The sequence below is a fragment of the Pantherophis guttatus genome, chromosome 3, assembly GCF_059756535.1.
Source record: "Pantherophis guttatus breed Tessera chromosome 3, ASM5975653v1, whole genome shotgun sequence".
NCBI lineage: Eukaryota > Metazoa > Chordata > Lepidosauria > Squamata > Colubridae > Pantherophis > Pantherophis guttatus.
This window is the reverse complement of record NC_142065.1, coordinates 83,356,442-83,370,758: the sequence shown is the minus strand read 5'-3', so window position 1 is coordinate 83,370,758 and position 14,317 is coordinate 83,356,442. Positions and strand designations below refer to the sequence as shown.

The following is a 14,317-nucleotide window of genomic DNA, read 5'->3' as shown; positions in this document are numbered from 1 at the left end:
TAAAAAAATACATTGTGGCATATTTTCTTGTGCCTAAAGTCAGTCACAAAGCCACAAATGTTAACTAAGTTACTTAGTACCCTGTTTCCCCGAAAATAAGACATCCCCTGATAATAAGCCCAATTGGGCTTTTGAGATAAGGCGTTAAAATAAGCCTCCCCCAAAATATTTAAATGCAGAGTTAGAAATCAGGTAAGACAGCAAGAGGAGCCCCATCTTGCTCCACACGCCCCAAAATAATAAGACCTCCCTGAAAATAAGGCCAAGCACTTATTTCGGGGTTCAGAAAAATATAAGACAGGGTCTTATTTTTGGGAAAACACGGTAGTACACCTAAGGTCATAGAGTAATTGTAAAAAACAAATTAATAGAGTTCTAGAGTTGCTACACTAATCCCACTTTCATTGTTGGCCAATTGTATCTTTCATTGATAGCCAAGGTCACCAGGACTGCTGTGAGAATGGCTGACTCCAGGGAAAGCATATGTGTGAAGTTACCATTTCAATACCATATCATATTTACTTACATTCAACGCCAGAACACAAAAAGGAAACTATGCATATATCATTTGGGCATCACCATTTTCCTGAGGGTGCTGCTACTTTTTCTGCACACTCTGACTTGAACTCCACTGCCCATAGCAATCCTGGGCATAGTACAACCCCTGGGCCACATCCGACCCTTTGAGTGTCCCTGTCCAGCCCACGTGAGGTCAATCAGATATTAGAAATCAAATGTAACGAAGTGTGTTGGTTCAGCCCTGCAAAACATGCGGCCCCTTGGCAAAATTATTTACCCACTCCTGGGTTATAGCACAGAATTCAGGGAAAAATTTTCATCCAGAAAAAGCAGTAACAGATGAAAGCTTTTCCCAATCATACCTAAGAAATTAATTTCTTTCTTATCTCCTGTCAGCATCTCTAACTCAGGCTGTGGGCCACCATCTTGATGTTTCTACCAAGATACAACAGTGATTCTCAGTGTTGTGACACAAGCTTTTCCTTCTGTTTTTATTTCCAAATAGGGCAATGCCAGATTAGACTTTAAACAATACAACGCACACATTGTCAGTCTTAATCTTGATAAATCTTGAAAAACGCACGTGCATGAATATACATTGTATTCAAATGAGCTTTCTAAACCATGACTGTGGCTCGTGGGTTGACAGCATGCTCACCAGGGGAGGGTGTCATATTATTATCATTGTCCCATTTTTTTTACCGCTGCCACCAATTTCTGATGGATAAATTAAGATTAAACACAGTGGACTGAATGTCAAATAAAGGACACTGGAGACCAAATAACTTAAGTGAGGAAAAAGCAGCGGAAGTGTAAGAAAAAAAAAGTTTGTCAAATTATGTACATAATCAAGTTTTTAAATGCTCACTTTTGTTATGTAACTCATCCAATTTCTGCTTCAGGTGCTCAATCAGCACCAAGGCCATGCTCCTACTGGATGAGACTTAAAAGTTGTCTCTTTCTTCTCCCAGGGTGACACATGAAATATGCTTACTCTGGATGTGACTTTACATTGGTCTTCTAGTTCCAGAACCATTATGTCCTCCACTGGAATTCATCCATCATCCCTCCCATGGCTTACTAACCTTCACACACAATAGATGATGATAAATACAGCAGTCATTGATCTATCTGGGCAAAACTGGGTGTGCTCAGAGGAAATCTGCATGCTGCATACTAGACACGTTCTGGTCACTAGCAAATCACAATCTTCAGAGAAATCAGTGGTCTTGATCTTTCTTCAGGTATCTTACGTATAAATTACTGTCTTTGTTTTTCATTTTAAGGGAAAGCTCAGTCACTGATATGGGGAAGATTTATTTAAGACAGGTGAATAGAAAAGCAGATAGGTGAAAAGGAGAATTTTGGCAGATCATGTTTATGCACATGCTCTACTGTTCTTCAATTCAAAACAAGGAGTGTAAATCTATTTTAAATTAAATGTAAATGTATTTCTATTTCTCTGCCCAGATTTTCTTCTGATGAAATCTTAGAGGCAGTTTGATTTTTGTTCTTCTGGAATACAATCAACTCCAAAGGGACTTTCTTGGTGGAACTATTTTATTCTGAGCTCCAAAAGGAATTTCATTCAGTTTTTTTTTTTAATAACGACACAATATTTTTATTTTTTAGAACTGTGCTCTTATATGTTCTTCACCTGGACATGCATTTTTCTCATTTGTATTATATTTATGACAAGTGATATGTGTTCCTCCTACAAACCCTAATAAGAAAGCATATTATATTTCAAACTCCTACTTCTTCAATTGCACCACTAGTCAATTAATGTATGCTATATGACTGCATTATATGCACAGCAGATAATCTTCTGTATTTATTAACATGTGGTTACATATCAGCAAGTGGTGATTGGTGTCTAGTTAACATAACAATGAAGTAGATAAATGACTGACATAAAAACAATGGTCATTTATCAAACCCAAACTGGAATGAGGTATTAACTGGTGTCAATCTTAGAGGCTTATACCACTTAACATTTTTATTAATGATGTGGATGAAGAAAAGGGGGAATAATTTATCAAATTTGCAAGAGACACAAGATTGGGTTGACTAGCAGATAAACTGGAAGACGAAAATAAAATTCAGAACACCGTTGTAAGATTACAGAAATCGATTGTATATAACAGAGTGGAGTTTAATAAAGACAAATGAAAAATTCGTCACTTGGGAAATAGCTCAAGGGCACCGCTATAAAAGATGTCTGGCTTGGGAGTAGTACTTGTGTAAAAGACCTGGAATTGTAACCAGATAAAACTGAACAGTCAACATCAACAGAATTATAGTTTCTCAACCATAGAAAGAGATTTGATACACAAAGGAACACTTAGTTCTATTTCATTCTGAATTGGTCTGAACACTCATCAATTATCGTGTCCAGTTCCAGGCATCATATTGTATGAAGAGTTCAGAGAAATTGAGAGAGCTTCAGAGCAGGGCAACAAGTACCACCCTCAAAAAATAAGTTCTACAAAGAGAGACTAAAGAAACCGGAATATTAAGAAGACTGACCAAGGTAGCTCTCTCCAAATAACTGAAATATATTTGATAACTAGTCAAGATAAGCTGGACAAAGTATTGGACAGAAAACAATAGATTTAAGTTAAGGAAGGCAGATTCTGGTTCAATCTTGGAAAGAGCTTTTAATTCTCAGACGAGTTTGACAGTGGAAACAATTACTCAGGGAAGTTGTGGGCAGAGGCTAGACACTTATCTGTCAATGATAGTTTAATTTGGATCCGCGCGCTGAACAGGAGATTGAACTCAGAGGCTAAACCGCTCCTTCCAACTCTTGTTATTTGAACTGCATGTAAAAACTCCAGACAGAATTCTGCCTTTGGATCAAACAGGCATTCTACCTGTGCTGCTTTTACTAGTATAAATAAGAACCTTCACAACATTTAATCGCTTTCTGCTGTGATCAATCTGGGCTTCCAACCAAACTTCCAGCCTAAGGCAAAGACAAATTGACATTCCCTCCCTCATTCTACGTATGGAAGCTGATTAGAGAATCGAGACTGGCAGGATGTCATGTAATTGTCAGTCTTTCCCCACTCAAAAAAAAAAAAAAAATTAGGGGGAATAGCTAGAAGTTAGAGCCAAAGGACTGCCTCTGCTAGCACCTGCTACCTAATGGTGGTGCTTCATTTATTGGTCTTGCTGGCCAATAAATGTAAGATGGAAGTCTGCTAGGCAGAGAGTAGTAGGCTTGGTACTTTGGGCAGAGAAGCGCCAGGAAGAGACTTAAGCGTAACCCTCGCAGTGTTCTTAATGCAATCCTTCACCATTTCTGTCCTTTATTTTCTTGGGGGAAAAGACTAAGCTTGGGGCAAAAGGCTCAACTTGAGAAGTGTATTTTGTTGGAGCTAAATTTCAATCGTCTCTGCAATGAACAGTTTCAGTAGACCCTGAAAGAAACACAGTGCAGAGCAAGACAGGTAACCTTGGGAGGTAGAAGGGCTGAGGACTGTCTTTTTATCTTTTCCAAAAGACTATGGGACAAGATAATGACATAGTGGGTGTCTCTGATTTTATTTTTCTCCTTCAGAGGTGATTTTACTTCTATAGGTTTTACTGTCAAAAGTCTTTATCCAGATTCTTGTAGAGATATACCATACTTTCCAGAGTATAAGACGCACTTCCCCCCCCCAAAAAAAGTGGGTGAAAATTGCAGTGCGTCTTATACACCAAATGTTAACGAAGCCCCACCCACCCGCTGGCCACCGTTTGGCCGTTTTCAGCCTCCGCACACCGTTTTAGACCCGTTCCAGGCTGCGGGGATCGCCATAGCACATCGCCACCAATCGCCGCCTCTATGCGCCGTGTTTTCAGCCTCCGCACACCCAGTTTTTGGCCTCCATGCGTCACATTTTCAGCTGGTTCCAGACCGTGGGGATTCCCCACGGCCTGGAACCAGCCAAAAATGCAACACATGGAGGCCAAAAACAGGGGGTGGGGAGGCTGAAAATGTGCAGAGGCCGAAAATGCAACGCACGGAGTCGGTGATCCATGGTGATGTGCTGTGGCGATCCCTGCAGCTTGGAATAAGTTTAAAATGGAGCATGTGAAGGCCAAAAACGCAATGCGCAGAGACCAAAAACGCAACGCAGAGGTGGCGATGGGCTCTGGCCCCACAGTCTGGAACAGCTGATTGGCAGTATTCTGGGAGGCCGATCCAACTGCCAATCAGATATTCGTGCTAAATCAGGCTGCGATAAGGTGCTGAAGCTGACCAGGCTGTTTGCTGTTTGCTGCAAGGACACTAGCCAGATGAATACCGATGGATGCTGGTAGGCAGAGGCAGAATATTTTTTTTCCAAAAACTAATGTTCATTTTATACTCTGGAGCATCTTACTCTGAAAAATACAGTAAATCCTATGAAAATAACACTTAAGGTCTACTTCTGATCTTTGAACATGAGTTACCCTTCCAGGTGTGAGCATCCAAGCAAACTCACTGGCTGTCAGCAAAATAATAGATATCTACTAACAGTTCATTACTCCTTGTGAGAAAGAAGTTTGGCCACTTTGTCTTCTCTAGGAATGAGTATGAAAGATTCTGTATATACAGTGACTGACTCTAAAAAACAAAACTGGGTAACTCCATGTCTCCTTCCTTCCTTCCCGCTATCAGAACTTGTAGCAGACCTCCATCTTGTAAATATAAATGAGTCAGTTGGCACCAAAAGGAATACTTTGAAAGAACATACTTCAAATTATATAATCTATTGCATTTCAAGCTCCTCTGGACTGCTGATCATATTAATTATGGAAGCTCTTCCAAAGCAATTTCATTGTATTCATAATCCTCTTCAGAGAAAACAGAGCAATCTGTTTAATATATACTAGCCATAAATAATGTAGCTACCTATTTGCAATGTAACATTTCAGGGGATAAATAAAAAAGTATTTTAATGGCCATTTTAAAATAATATTGCCAGAGCAGTGGGTTATTAATATTTCACTTGGCCACAAATCTTCATAAAAATTAATATCTTGTATCTTTGGAAATAGCCTGCCAGCAATGGTGTTTGGGATGTAATGATTTAACCTTGTGAATAGAACTGATTAATAAGGAACTCTTCTCTGTGTTTCTTTCTTCTCTTCTGTTGCGAACACTCCCTGGGCCAGTTCCAGGAGGATCATCTCTACGGTCAAAAAAGAACAATCCATATAAAAAGCAGGGTAGTGGGGAAGCAGACTCAGCTATGAAATAATGAAGAATGTTCAGCTATATGGGAAGCATTTATCTGTAGCTAAGGCAAGGTTTGTCAGCCATTTTGAATCCAGAGTAAACATGAAGAGATTGGTGCAAATGATCATGGGTACACAGATTAAAACTATTCAGCTTTCTGCTCCCACAGCGGCCAAGCAAATCCTACAAGAAACCCACAAGTAGGACAAGAATACAAGAGCATTCTTCCATTCATGTTCCCTAGCAACTAGTACTTACAGACATACCAGAGGTAATCTATAGCCACAGTGACTAGATGAGATGAACTTAATGTTGCTGAGAAAATCTGTGTGTTGGGGATAGTAATCTAGAGACACAAAACACATATCTTTAACCTTCTCTTAAAGCCATGCCTACAGAAATAACAGGTTTTTGACATCTCCTTCTTCCAGTTAACACTGGAAGGTGATGCAACCACACCCACAAAGCTAGTGTGAATTAGTGACCATGTTGGGACTGGAGGAGGTTATGTATCAAAATCTGGACTGGGGAAGTAAAGAATAACCACTGTAAACCTTCTCTGGATTCTATTTTTCCCTAAATATACATGTCTAAATAATTGTGACTGCCAAGAAAAAAGAGATTTAAAATATATATTTCATAGGGAAAATAATGCCAAGCTAACATAACATATATATAACATAAAGAAATAACATAAAGAACATAAAGAACACTCATCACCCTCTATACAATTCAATCAATTCTGTAGCAGGGTGTTCATCAGCAATTGAATTGTCTAGGGAAAACAAGATTAATTTGATACATATTTGGAAAAACAAAGCACATTTCTAAGTTTCTATTTGCTAATATGCTTCTTTAAAGGCCCACATGTGTCAGACAAGACACATCTTTAAGATGTCACAACAATACATCTTTAAATGGTCCTCTTTGTATTCTCCTTATGCTAACAAGCATAAGCAAGAAATTATATGTACCCATCTTTAAGACATCATAACACCAAACTGTAATTGATAAAAATATATGATATGCCTATGTGCAAATATGGGTGTGATAATTTAAAGCAATGGGAAGGAGGCATTGGTTTTCTGGTTTCTCACATGGATGTATATTATAACAAAATATTGTAATGTGAACTGATTTTTATCCCAGAACAGGCTAAACATTCTGTTCAACAGGAGAAACCATAATATATAATGGGAAGAAAAACTACCAGCTCAGCTTCAAATACTTTATCGTTAGGGCATAAGTGGCTTTATGGTTTTAAATCAATGTGAAGGGCTCCAGAATGTGCTAACCAATGAGATTTCTAGCATAGCCCTGCTGGCATGATTTGTCTGTCAGAAATTCATAAGACAGTGTGTTTATAAAACTGCACATTCCCAAATTATCCCTTTCCATTTTTCTTGCCTTAAATTTATTGCTCGGAGGGAGAATCCCAGCAGCATCATTTTATCAGTGTCTTGCACATCTAAGCGTGTGTGTGTGCATTTGTGTCTAAATATATCCCACTTTGAATGGTCACACCCTCCCTTTTTTGTTCATGGCTTCAATATGCTGAGGGACTATTAAATGCTTTTGTCTAATGACATTACAACTTGTACTCTGAGCTTTTTCAAGACAGATGCTCCTTGATCACTCTTTTTCCTGGGAAGCCAGCTGAATGCCACTCAACAGCCTATTCATGTATCTTCTTTTAAAAGATACCGCAAAACCCCACATCAAGATTTTGCCTATATCTCACCTTCTGCTACCCGCTAACCATACAGAAAGAGCTGAAGCAGAAGTAAGAAAAATGCCTATCCCTTTCTCCTTTGACCATCAGAAACAGACAAGCTTGTCATTTTTGCTAGCAGAAATATTTGCTACACATCACCAGAAACTGCCTGCTCATCTGTGACTAACCGATGCACTGAACAAAATAAAGATGCAATTAAAAATAGCATTTTTAAAAATAATAATAAAAAAAAAAAAACATTCCAGTGCTGTGTCTTTTTTCCAAAACCAGTGCTGCCAGCTTCAGGAAAAGGGGAGGGGGCTGAGCATACTAGCGATCTTTAGAAAATGGCTCTTCCAGCTGAGGCAAACCCAGAAAGGGCTTCCACCACCATCACCACTCTGGCAATTGTAGCCGGGAACCCCAAAATAGGCTGAGATGGGCAATCCCGAGATAGGGAAAAAGCAAAGGGGGCTGATAACGGGCCGGGAGGAAGGTCTTGCAAATGGGAGATAATCCACCACCAAACCAAGGAAGGAAAAATCAGCCCAGGCGTATATATAGATGAACCCCGCTGGTTTAAAACCGGGCCAGGACAGATTATACCCTCAAAGACACAATACATATGCATATGTATGTGGGTGTGTGGAGGCCTCTTTTCTTTCTATCTTGCCCAACCCGGCTCGGGATACCTGCGCCGCCTCGGGGAGACTTAGCAACAAGTTGAGCCAACTTGAAAGGCGGAAAGCAGCACTTTCGGAGCGGTGGTGGAGAAAGGGGAGAGCGGGCGGAGAAGGGAGGGAGGCCGGTCAGCTCGCTCGCGAAGATGCTTACCACCAAGACTGGCACCCCCGCCGCCAACGAGTAGAGGAGCACGGGGGGCACCGCGCTGCTCTCCTCCGGGCCCGGGTAAGGCTTGCGGTAGGCGCTCTCGTAGCAGAAGAAGCCCTGCAGGTTGACCGTGAAGGTGTCGGTGTACTCGAAGTAATAAGCCAGCATCACGGTCCCTGCCATGATCACCATCTGGAAGTAAAGCATTCTGGTAGGAAGAGGAGGAGAGGGCACTGGCATGTACTCCGGCGGCCGCGGCAGCCCCCCTCCCCGGCTGCGCGCTCCGCCCGCTTCCCGGCGGCATCCACCGGGGAAGGGGGCGGCGGCTAGTCCCAAGCAGCAGCGGCAGCAGCGGCGACGGCAGCTGGAGGAAAAGCAGAAGAAGGAGGAGGAGGAGGAGAAGGAGGAGCACCGGGCGTACAACCAAGTCCCCGGGAAGGGGAGAGGGCCGTCCCCCTCGCTGGGACCGGCAGCACGTGGAGCGGGAGCCCGGCCCCGGACAGCTGCCCTCGGAATGAGAGCGAGCACGTGCCCGGTCGCTGGCAGCGCCCCCCACCCCCGCGCCGCTCGAAGGAAGGAGGCGGCTCGCGTTCCGAAACTCCGCCGGGTTTTAGACGCCGCGATCCCGGCGCAGCGAGCGGGGGAAGGCGTGGGTGGGAGGTGGGGGAAGCCAACGGGCGAGGCGCCGGCCCGCTCAGGGGTTCCCGCGCGATCCTCCTTCTGAATGGGACTTTTGAGTGGGGGAAGCAAGGGGGCTGGCTCGGGTGCCGCCGCCTTAGCGCGGCGCCCCCGGGGACGGAGCGGGTACCACCGGTTCCATGCTGCGAAATCGCCTCCCTGGAGGGGAGAGTCGAGCGCTCTCACGAAATCGTGGGGGAAAAAAGGCAACAAGAAAAAAAAATCCCGGCTGATCCTGAGATTGGAGACCCAGCAACTCTTCTTCAAGGGCAACCGGGCCGGGTTTTTGTTTTGTTTTGTTTTTTTCCCCTCAGGAGGTGGCGAGGATTCGCCGCCGGCTTCTGCAAAGTTCCTGGTTCCCCCGGGGCGGATTCAGCTCTTCCCACCTCGCAGCCAAGCCTCTGTGCCTATGGGCTCGCCTCGGCCGCGATCCGCAATTCCGCGCTCGATCCCTTGCTTTGAAACGCGGCTGCGGAGGCAGCGCCGACGCCGTTTCTGAAGCTGCATGGGAGCTGAAGGGATGGGAAGAGAGGTGGGTGGGTGCTTGAAATTTCTCTCTGTTTGTGCCTGTCTCGCTCCCTCCCTCTCTTTCCCTCTCTCCCTCTCTCTCTCGCCCCCCTGCAAGGGATTTTGCTTTCAGTCTTAAAAAAATACACACACACACACAGAGAGAGAGAGAGAGAGAGAGAGAGAGAGAGAGCAGAAGCAGTAACTCCCCAGTGCGTCAGTTGGAATATTTTTTTTTTTAATTTGATTTATATGCCGCCCTTCTCCGGAGACTCAGGGCGGCTTACAATGCATTAAGCAATAGCCTTCATACTTTTGTATATTTATACAAAGTCAGTTTATTGCCCCCACAACTGGGTCCTCAATTTACCTACCTTAGAAAGGATGGAAGGCTGAGTCAACCTTGAGCCTGGCGAGATTCGAGCCTGCAGTAATTGCAGGCAGCTGGTCTTAATAACAGGGTGCTTTAGACCACTGTACTACCAAGGCTCTTCTATATGCGTGATCTCCTCCTCCTCTTCCTCCTCCTCCTCCTGCAACACCTACATGCTTGCAAACTCTGGCCTTGCTGCTGGATCCCAGTGTGTCCGGGACTAGCCTTTGAGAAGCAGAGAAGCATGCTTTTCTACTTGAACCCAGACCTGGGTTAAAAGCAAGGTAGTTTCCTGAGGAGGAAGTGGCTATATTCACCCACCGAACAGCCCAACCCCAAAAGCCACTGCTTCACTCCTTTGACCACTCCGCTAGGCAGATCTGCCTTCAAGATGCTCCAAGGAAAACCAGTTTGGGTTTTTTTTGCAAAATGTAAAAAAACACTGCCACAGAAGCAATCAAAGCGGGGCATTTAGTGCATCAGTTGAACACAAAAGTGTATGCACAATCACTATATAATTTACACTTAGCTATCGCATTGTGGTGCCCTGTCCATACAGATAGTCCTCAACTTACGACAATTGGGACCTGAATTTCTGCTTTTAAGTGGTTGTTAAGTGAATCACTGTTTTACAACCCTTTTTTTGCCATGGTTGTTAAGCGAAGCATACAGTTGTTAAGAAAATCCAGCTTCCTCCCATTGACTCAGCTTGTTAGTAACAGCTGAGAAGGTCAGAAATAGCAATCATATGAGCCCGGGACAGTGCAACTATAATTGCACCTTCTTCAAACGATTTGCCTTATCTACCGCTAATAAGGGAAGAGGTGCTGGCACATAAGCCCAAGATGCACTTCAACCTCTTTGTAGAAGGAAGACAATTTCTGAGAAAACTAAAATATAAAACTTTGCAAACTAGACCAAAACATCAGTATGAAAATCTTTCCAATTCAAGGCCTCTACAGGAGAAATTTAATATTTGTTTTAATTGGAGTTATGTAGCTTGGAGAGGGTTTGTGAGTAATAAGTGAGTAACATCTCACTTATTCCAATATAAATATTAGCTTTAAAGTGTGCAAAAATTCTGACTCATTACAGTAGCTGATCGACTGATCTGTAAGTGTGGAATTGCAGATAGGATTTCGAATGGTGAGAAATGCAGACGTTGAGTAGCCTATATTAGCCAGAGTTATTAGCCACCTCTCTCCATTAGCGATTTGTTTACTTAGCTTATTTCACATGGATCACCTCTCCTGCCCCCACTGTGTGAGATACCACCTTCTTTCCCAGTTTCCCATAAGAAAGAGAACCTCTAGTCTTTCCACTGGGGAATAACAGATTTGGAAATACCTTGTAGGTCATCTAGTCCAACCCCCCACCCAAGCAGGAGACCCAACATCATTTCTGACAGATGGCAGTCCAGTCTCTTCTTGAAAGCTTCCAGTGATGAAGCTCCCACAGCTTCTGAAGGCAAGCTGTTCCATGGGTTGATTGTTCTCACTGTCAGAAAATTTCTTATTTCTAGGTTGAATCTCTCCTTGTTCAGTTTCCATCCATTATTCCTTGCCTGGCCTTCAGGTGCTTTGGAAAATAGGTTGAACCCAGGGTGGTTTCTACTTACCTTTACCACCGGTTCACAACGGGATCGCATGCACAGATTACTGATGACGACATCAGGGGTGGTGGGCGGGGCCTCCTGCCAGTTTTACTATCGGTTTTTGCGAACTGGTCCCAACAGAGGGCAACCCACAATTGGTTGAACCCCTCCTCTCTGTGACAGTGCCTCAAAATTGGAACACTGCTATCATGTCTCCCCTGGTCCTTCTCTTCACTAGACTAGCCATGCCCAGCCATGCCCTGCAAACATTCATCATATGTTTTAGCCTCCAGTCCCCTAAGAAGAAAGATTTTTACTCTTCTGCTTTAACAATACTTGGAAGGGATTTCTCTGCCACTTCTAATCCTGAGGATGCAAATTGAGTACAGATAGTCCTCGACTTATGACCACAATTGACCCCAAAATCTCTGTTGTTCAATGAGATGTTTGTTAAGTGAGTTTTACCCCATTTTACAACCTTTCTTGCCAGAATTGTTAAGTGAATCACTGCAGTTGATAAATTAGCAACAAAGTTGTTAAGTGGCTTCCCCATTGACTTTGCTTGTTAGAAAGTCGCAAAAGGGATCATGTGACCTTGGGACATAGCAACGGTCATAAATATGAACCAGTTGCCAAGCATCTGAATTTTGATCACATGATCATGGGCATGCTGCAAAGGTCATAACTGTGAAAAAATGTGACAATTTTCAGTGCTGTTGTAACTTTGAACGGTTACTAAGAAATGTGTTGTAAGTCAAATACTACCTGTACTTCTATTTACATAAACTTTGAATTGCACAGGCTCACCTTCGCACTGGTTAAGCAATGCCTTAATATAGAATATTCAAAACAGCTACTGTATACACATTTCTCTGTTGATTGTAAATGAGATGGAATACTGTGAGACTGATTTAGCTAAGGCCATCTAGCAAATTTGCCATTAAATCAGATTATAACTCAGGAATTTTTCCATTCACTTTATTACTCTCTTACCACCACTACCACATCAGTTTTCTAAAGTTTATATTCTTTGTTTTATAAGAAAAGGAACCGGTTTTATACTGGCTTCAGCAACTGGCAACAGAGTCAACTTTGGCTGACCTCGTAAAAATAATCAGAATCAGGTCTGATGACTATTTGGATAATTTGGATCACTATCTGAAAATTCCAGTACTGTGGATTGGATTCAAGAGTTTAAAAGAATTTAATGAAGGTGGGAGCAAATCATAGTAAGGCCTTTGTTGTTGTTGTTGCAAAGTCATGTCCGACCCATCGCGACCCCATGGACAATGTTCTTCCAGGCCTTCCTATCTTCTACCATCCTCTGGAGTCCATTTAAGCTCACGCCAACTGCTTCAGTGACTCCATCCAGCCACCTCAATCTCTGTTGTCCCTTTCTTCTTTTGCCCTCAATCTTTCCCAGCGTTAGGCTCTTCCCATTAGGTGGCCAAAGTATTTGAGTTTCATCTTCAGGATCTGGCCTTCTAAAGAGCAGTCAGGATTGATCTCGTTTAGGACTGACCGATTTGATCGCCTTGCAGTCCAAGGGACTTGCAGGAGTCTTCTCCAGCACTATAGTTCAAAGGCCTCAATTCTTTGGCGCCCAGCCTTTCTTATGGTCCAACTTTCACAGCCATACATTACAACTGGGAAAACCATAGCCTTGACTATATGCACTTTTGTTGGCCTTATGATGGTCAAAATCTACCCTGCGTATGTATTCTCCAAGAGCAGAACCTGACTCAGCCTTGTATTGTTTTCAATCAGTGAGTTTATTCAGATAGGAGATCAACTGAAGATTCCTACGGAAGATTGATGGAAAACATTCTGTCCAAATGTAGTGTTACCTAGACAAGCAATTTTAATAGAACAATAAAAAAATAAAAAGCCCAATGCTGCCTAGTAAAACCAGTTAAAGTTTTATTACACAATTGCTTAATTGGCACTAGAAGATAATATATGGGAACGAAACTTGTGGAATTGCAATACAAATGATAGATAGATTACCCCTATGGTTGGGCACACTTTCAGTTGGAAATTAAGTAGTTTCTGGGGGAATACAAATTGAGCAAGGCTGCACTATAACCTTATCTAATCTCGCAAGAGATTAATCCATTGTGAAAACAAAACCCAAATAACGAGTTCCTGTTTATGTATTAAATAAGGACAGGTTACATTTCCCCTAGGCTCTTTCAAATAAGGAAGAGAAGGGGAATTGCCTTGAATAAACCTGGTGGCTTGTTATTCTTCCTTGAAATGGATCTGGCATTCCGAAGCAGAACACCGACAGCTGCTGCCAAAAAAACCCAGCATCTCAGCTAGTTTTGTTAGATTCTCACACTTTAATATGCAGCAGCACATCTGTACTTCAAAACAGAAAGGGCAAACCTGAAAATATTCAAGCCATTTAAGTCAACTTCCATAGTGCTTAGCAATCACATAGAGGAACTTGACGCTGACGTACAGATGCTGGGTTTTTTGCTTACCATGTGTTGAAAAAGCAAAGTAGTTTTTATGGCAAGAAAAAAAAATATGCATTGAGACTGGTGCAGCCAATATTTCTAAAATATTTCTTATTCTAATATTTCTTTTAAAATGATTTGTTTTCAATGGGCCATTAAGGCCTGAGCCAGCTCATCCACAACACAAAAACATGGCCTCTAGCTCATAATAGGACCCATCTAGCAACAGAAACTCACCACCATGAGCCTTGGTGGCGCAGCAGACTAAAGTGCTGTTAAGTAGCACTTAGCTGCCAGCTGCCTGCAATTACTGCAAGTTCAAATCTCACCAGGCTCAAGGTTGACTCAGCCTTCCATCCTTCCAAGGTAGGTAAAACGAGGACCCGGATTGTGGGGGCAATAAGCTGATTTTGTATAAAAAAGAACA

At 42.7% G+C, this 14,317-nt stretch overlaps 1 protein-coding gene across 2 annotated transcripts in view; it reads right to left on the bottom strand.

The window, feature by feature from the left end:
- Positions 1–9,442, bottom strand: part of PLPPR5 (phospholipid phosphatase related 5) — a 101,928-nt gene extending 92,486 nt beyond the window's left edge. Inside the window, exon 1 of one of the 2 annotated variants that reach the window (XM_034437257.3) lies at positions 8,280–9,442. In XM_034437257.3, coding sequence (XP_034293148.1) covers positions 8,280–8,516 — 237 coding nt within the window. In that variant the 5' untranslated portion in view covers positions 8,517–9,442. The remainder of the gene's footprint in view (positions 1–8,279) is intronic. The other variant, XM_087889976.1, reaches the window with a different exon arrangement.
- Between the last annotated feature and the right edge of the window lie 4,875 nt (positions 9,443–14,317).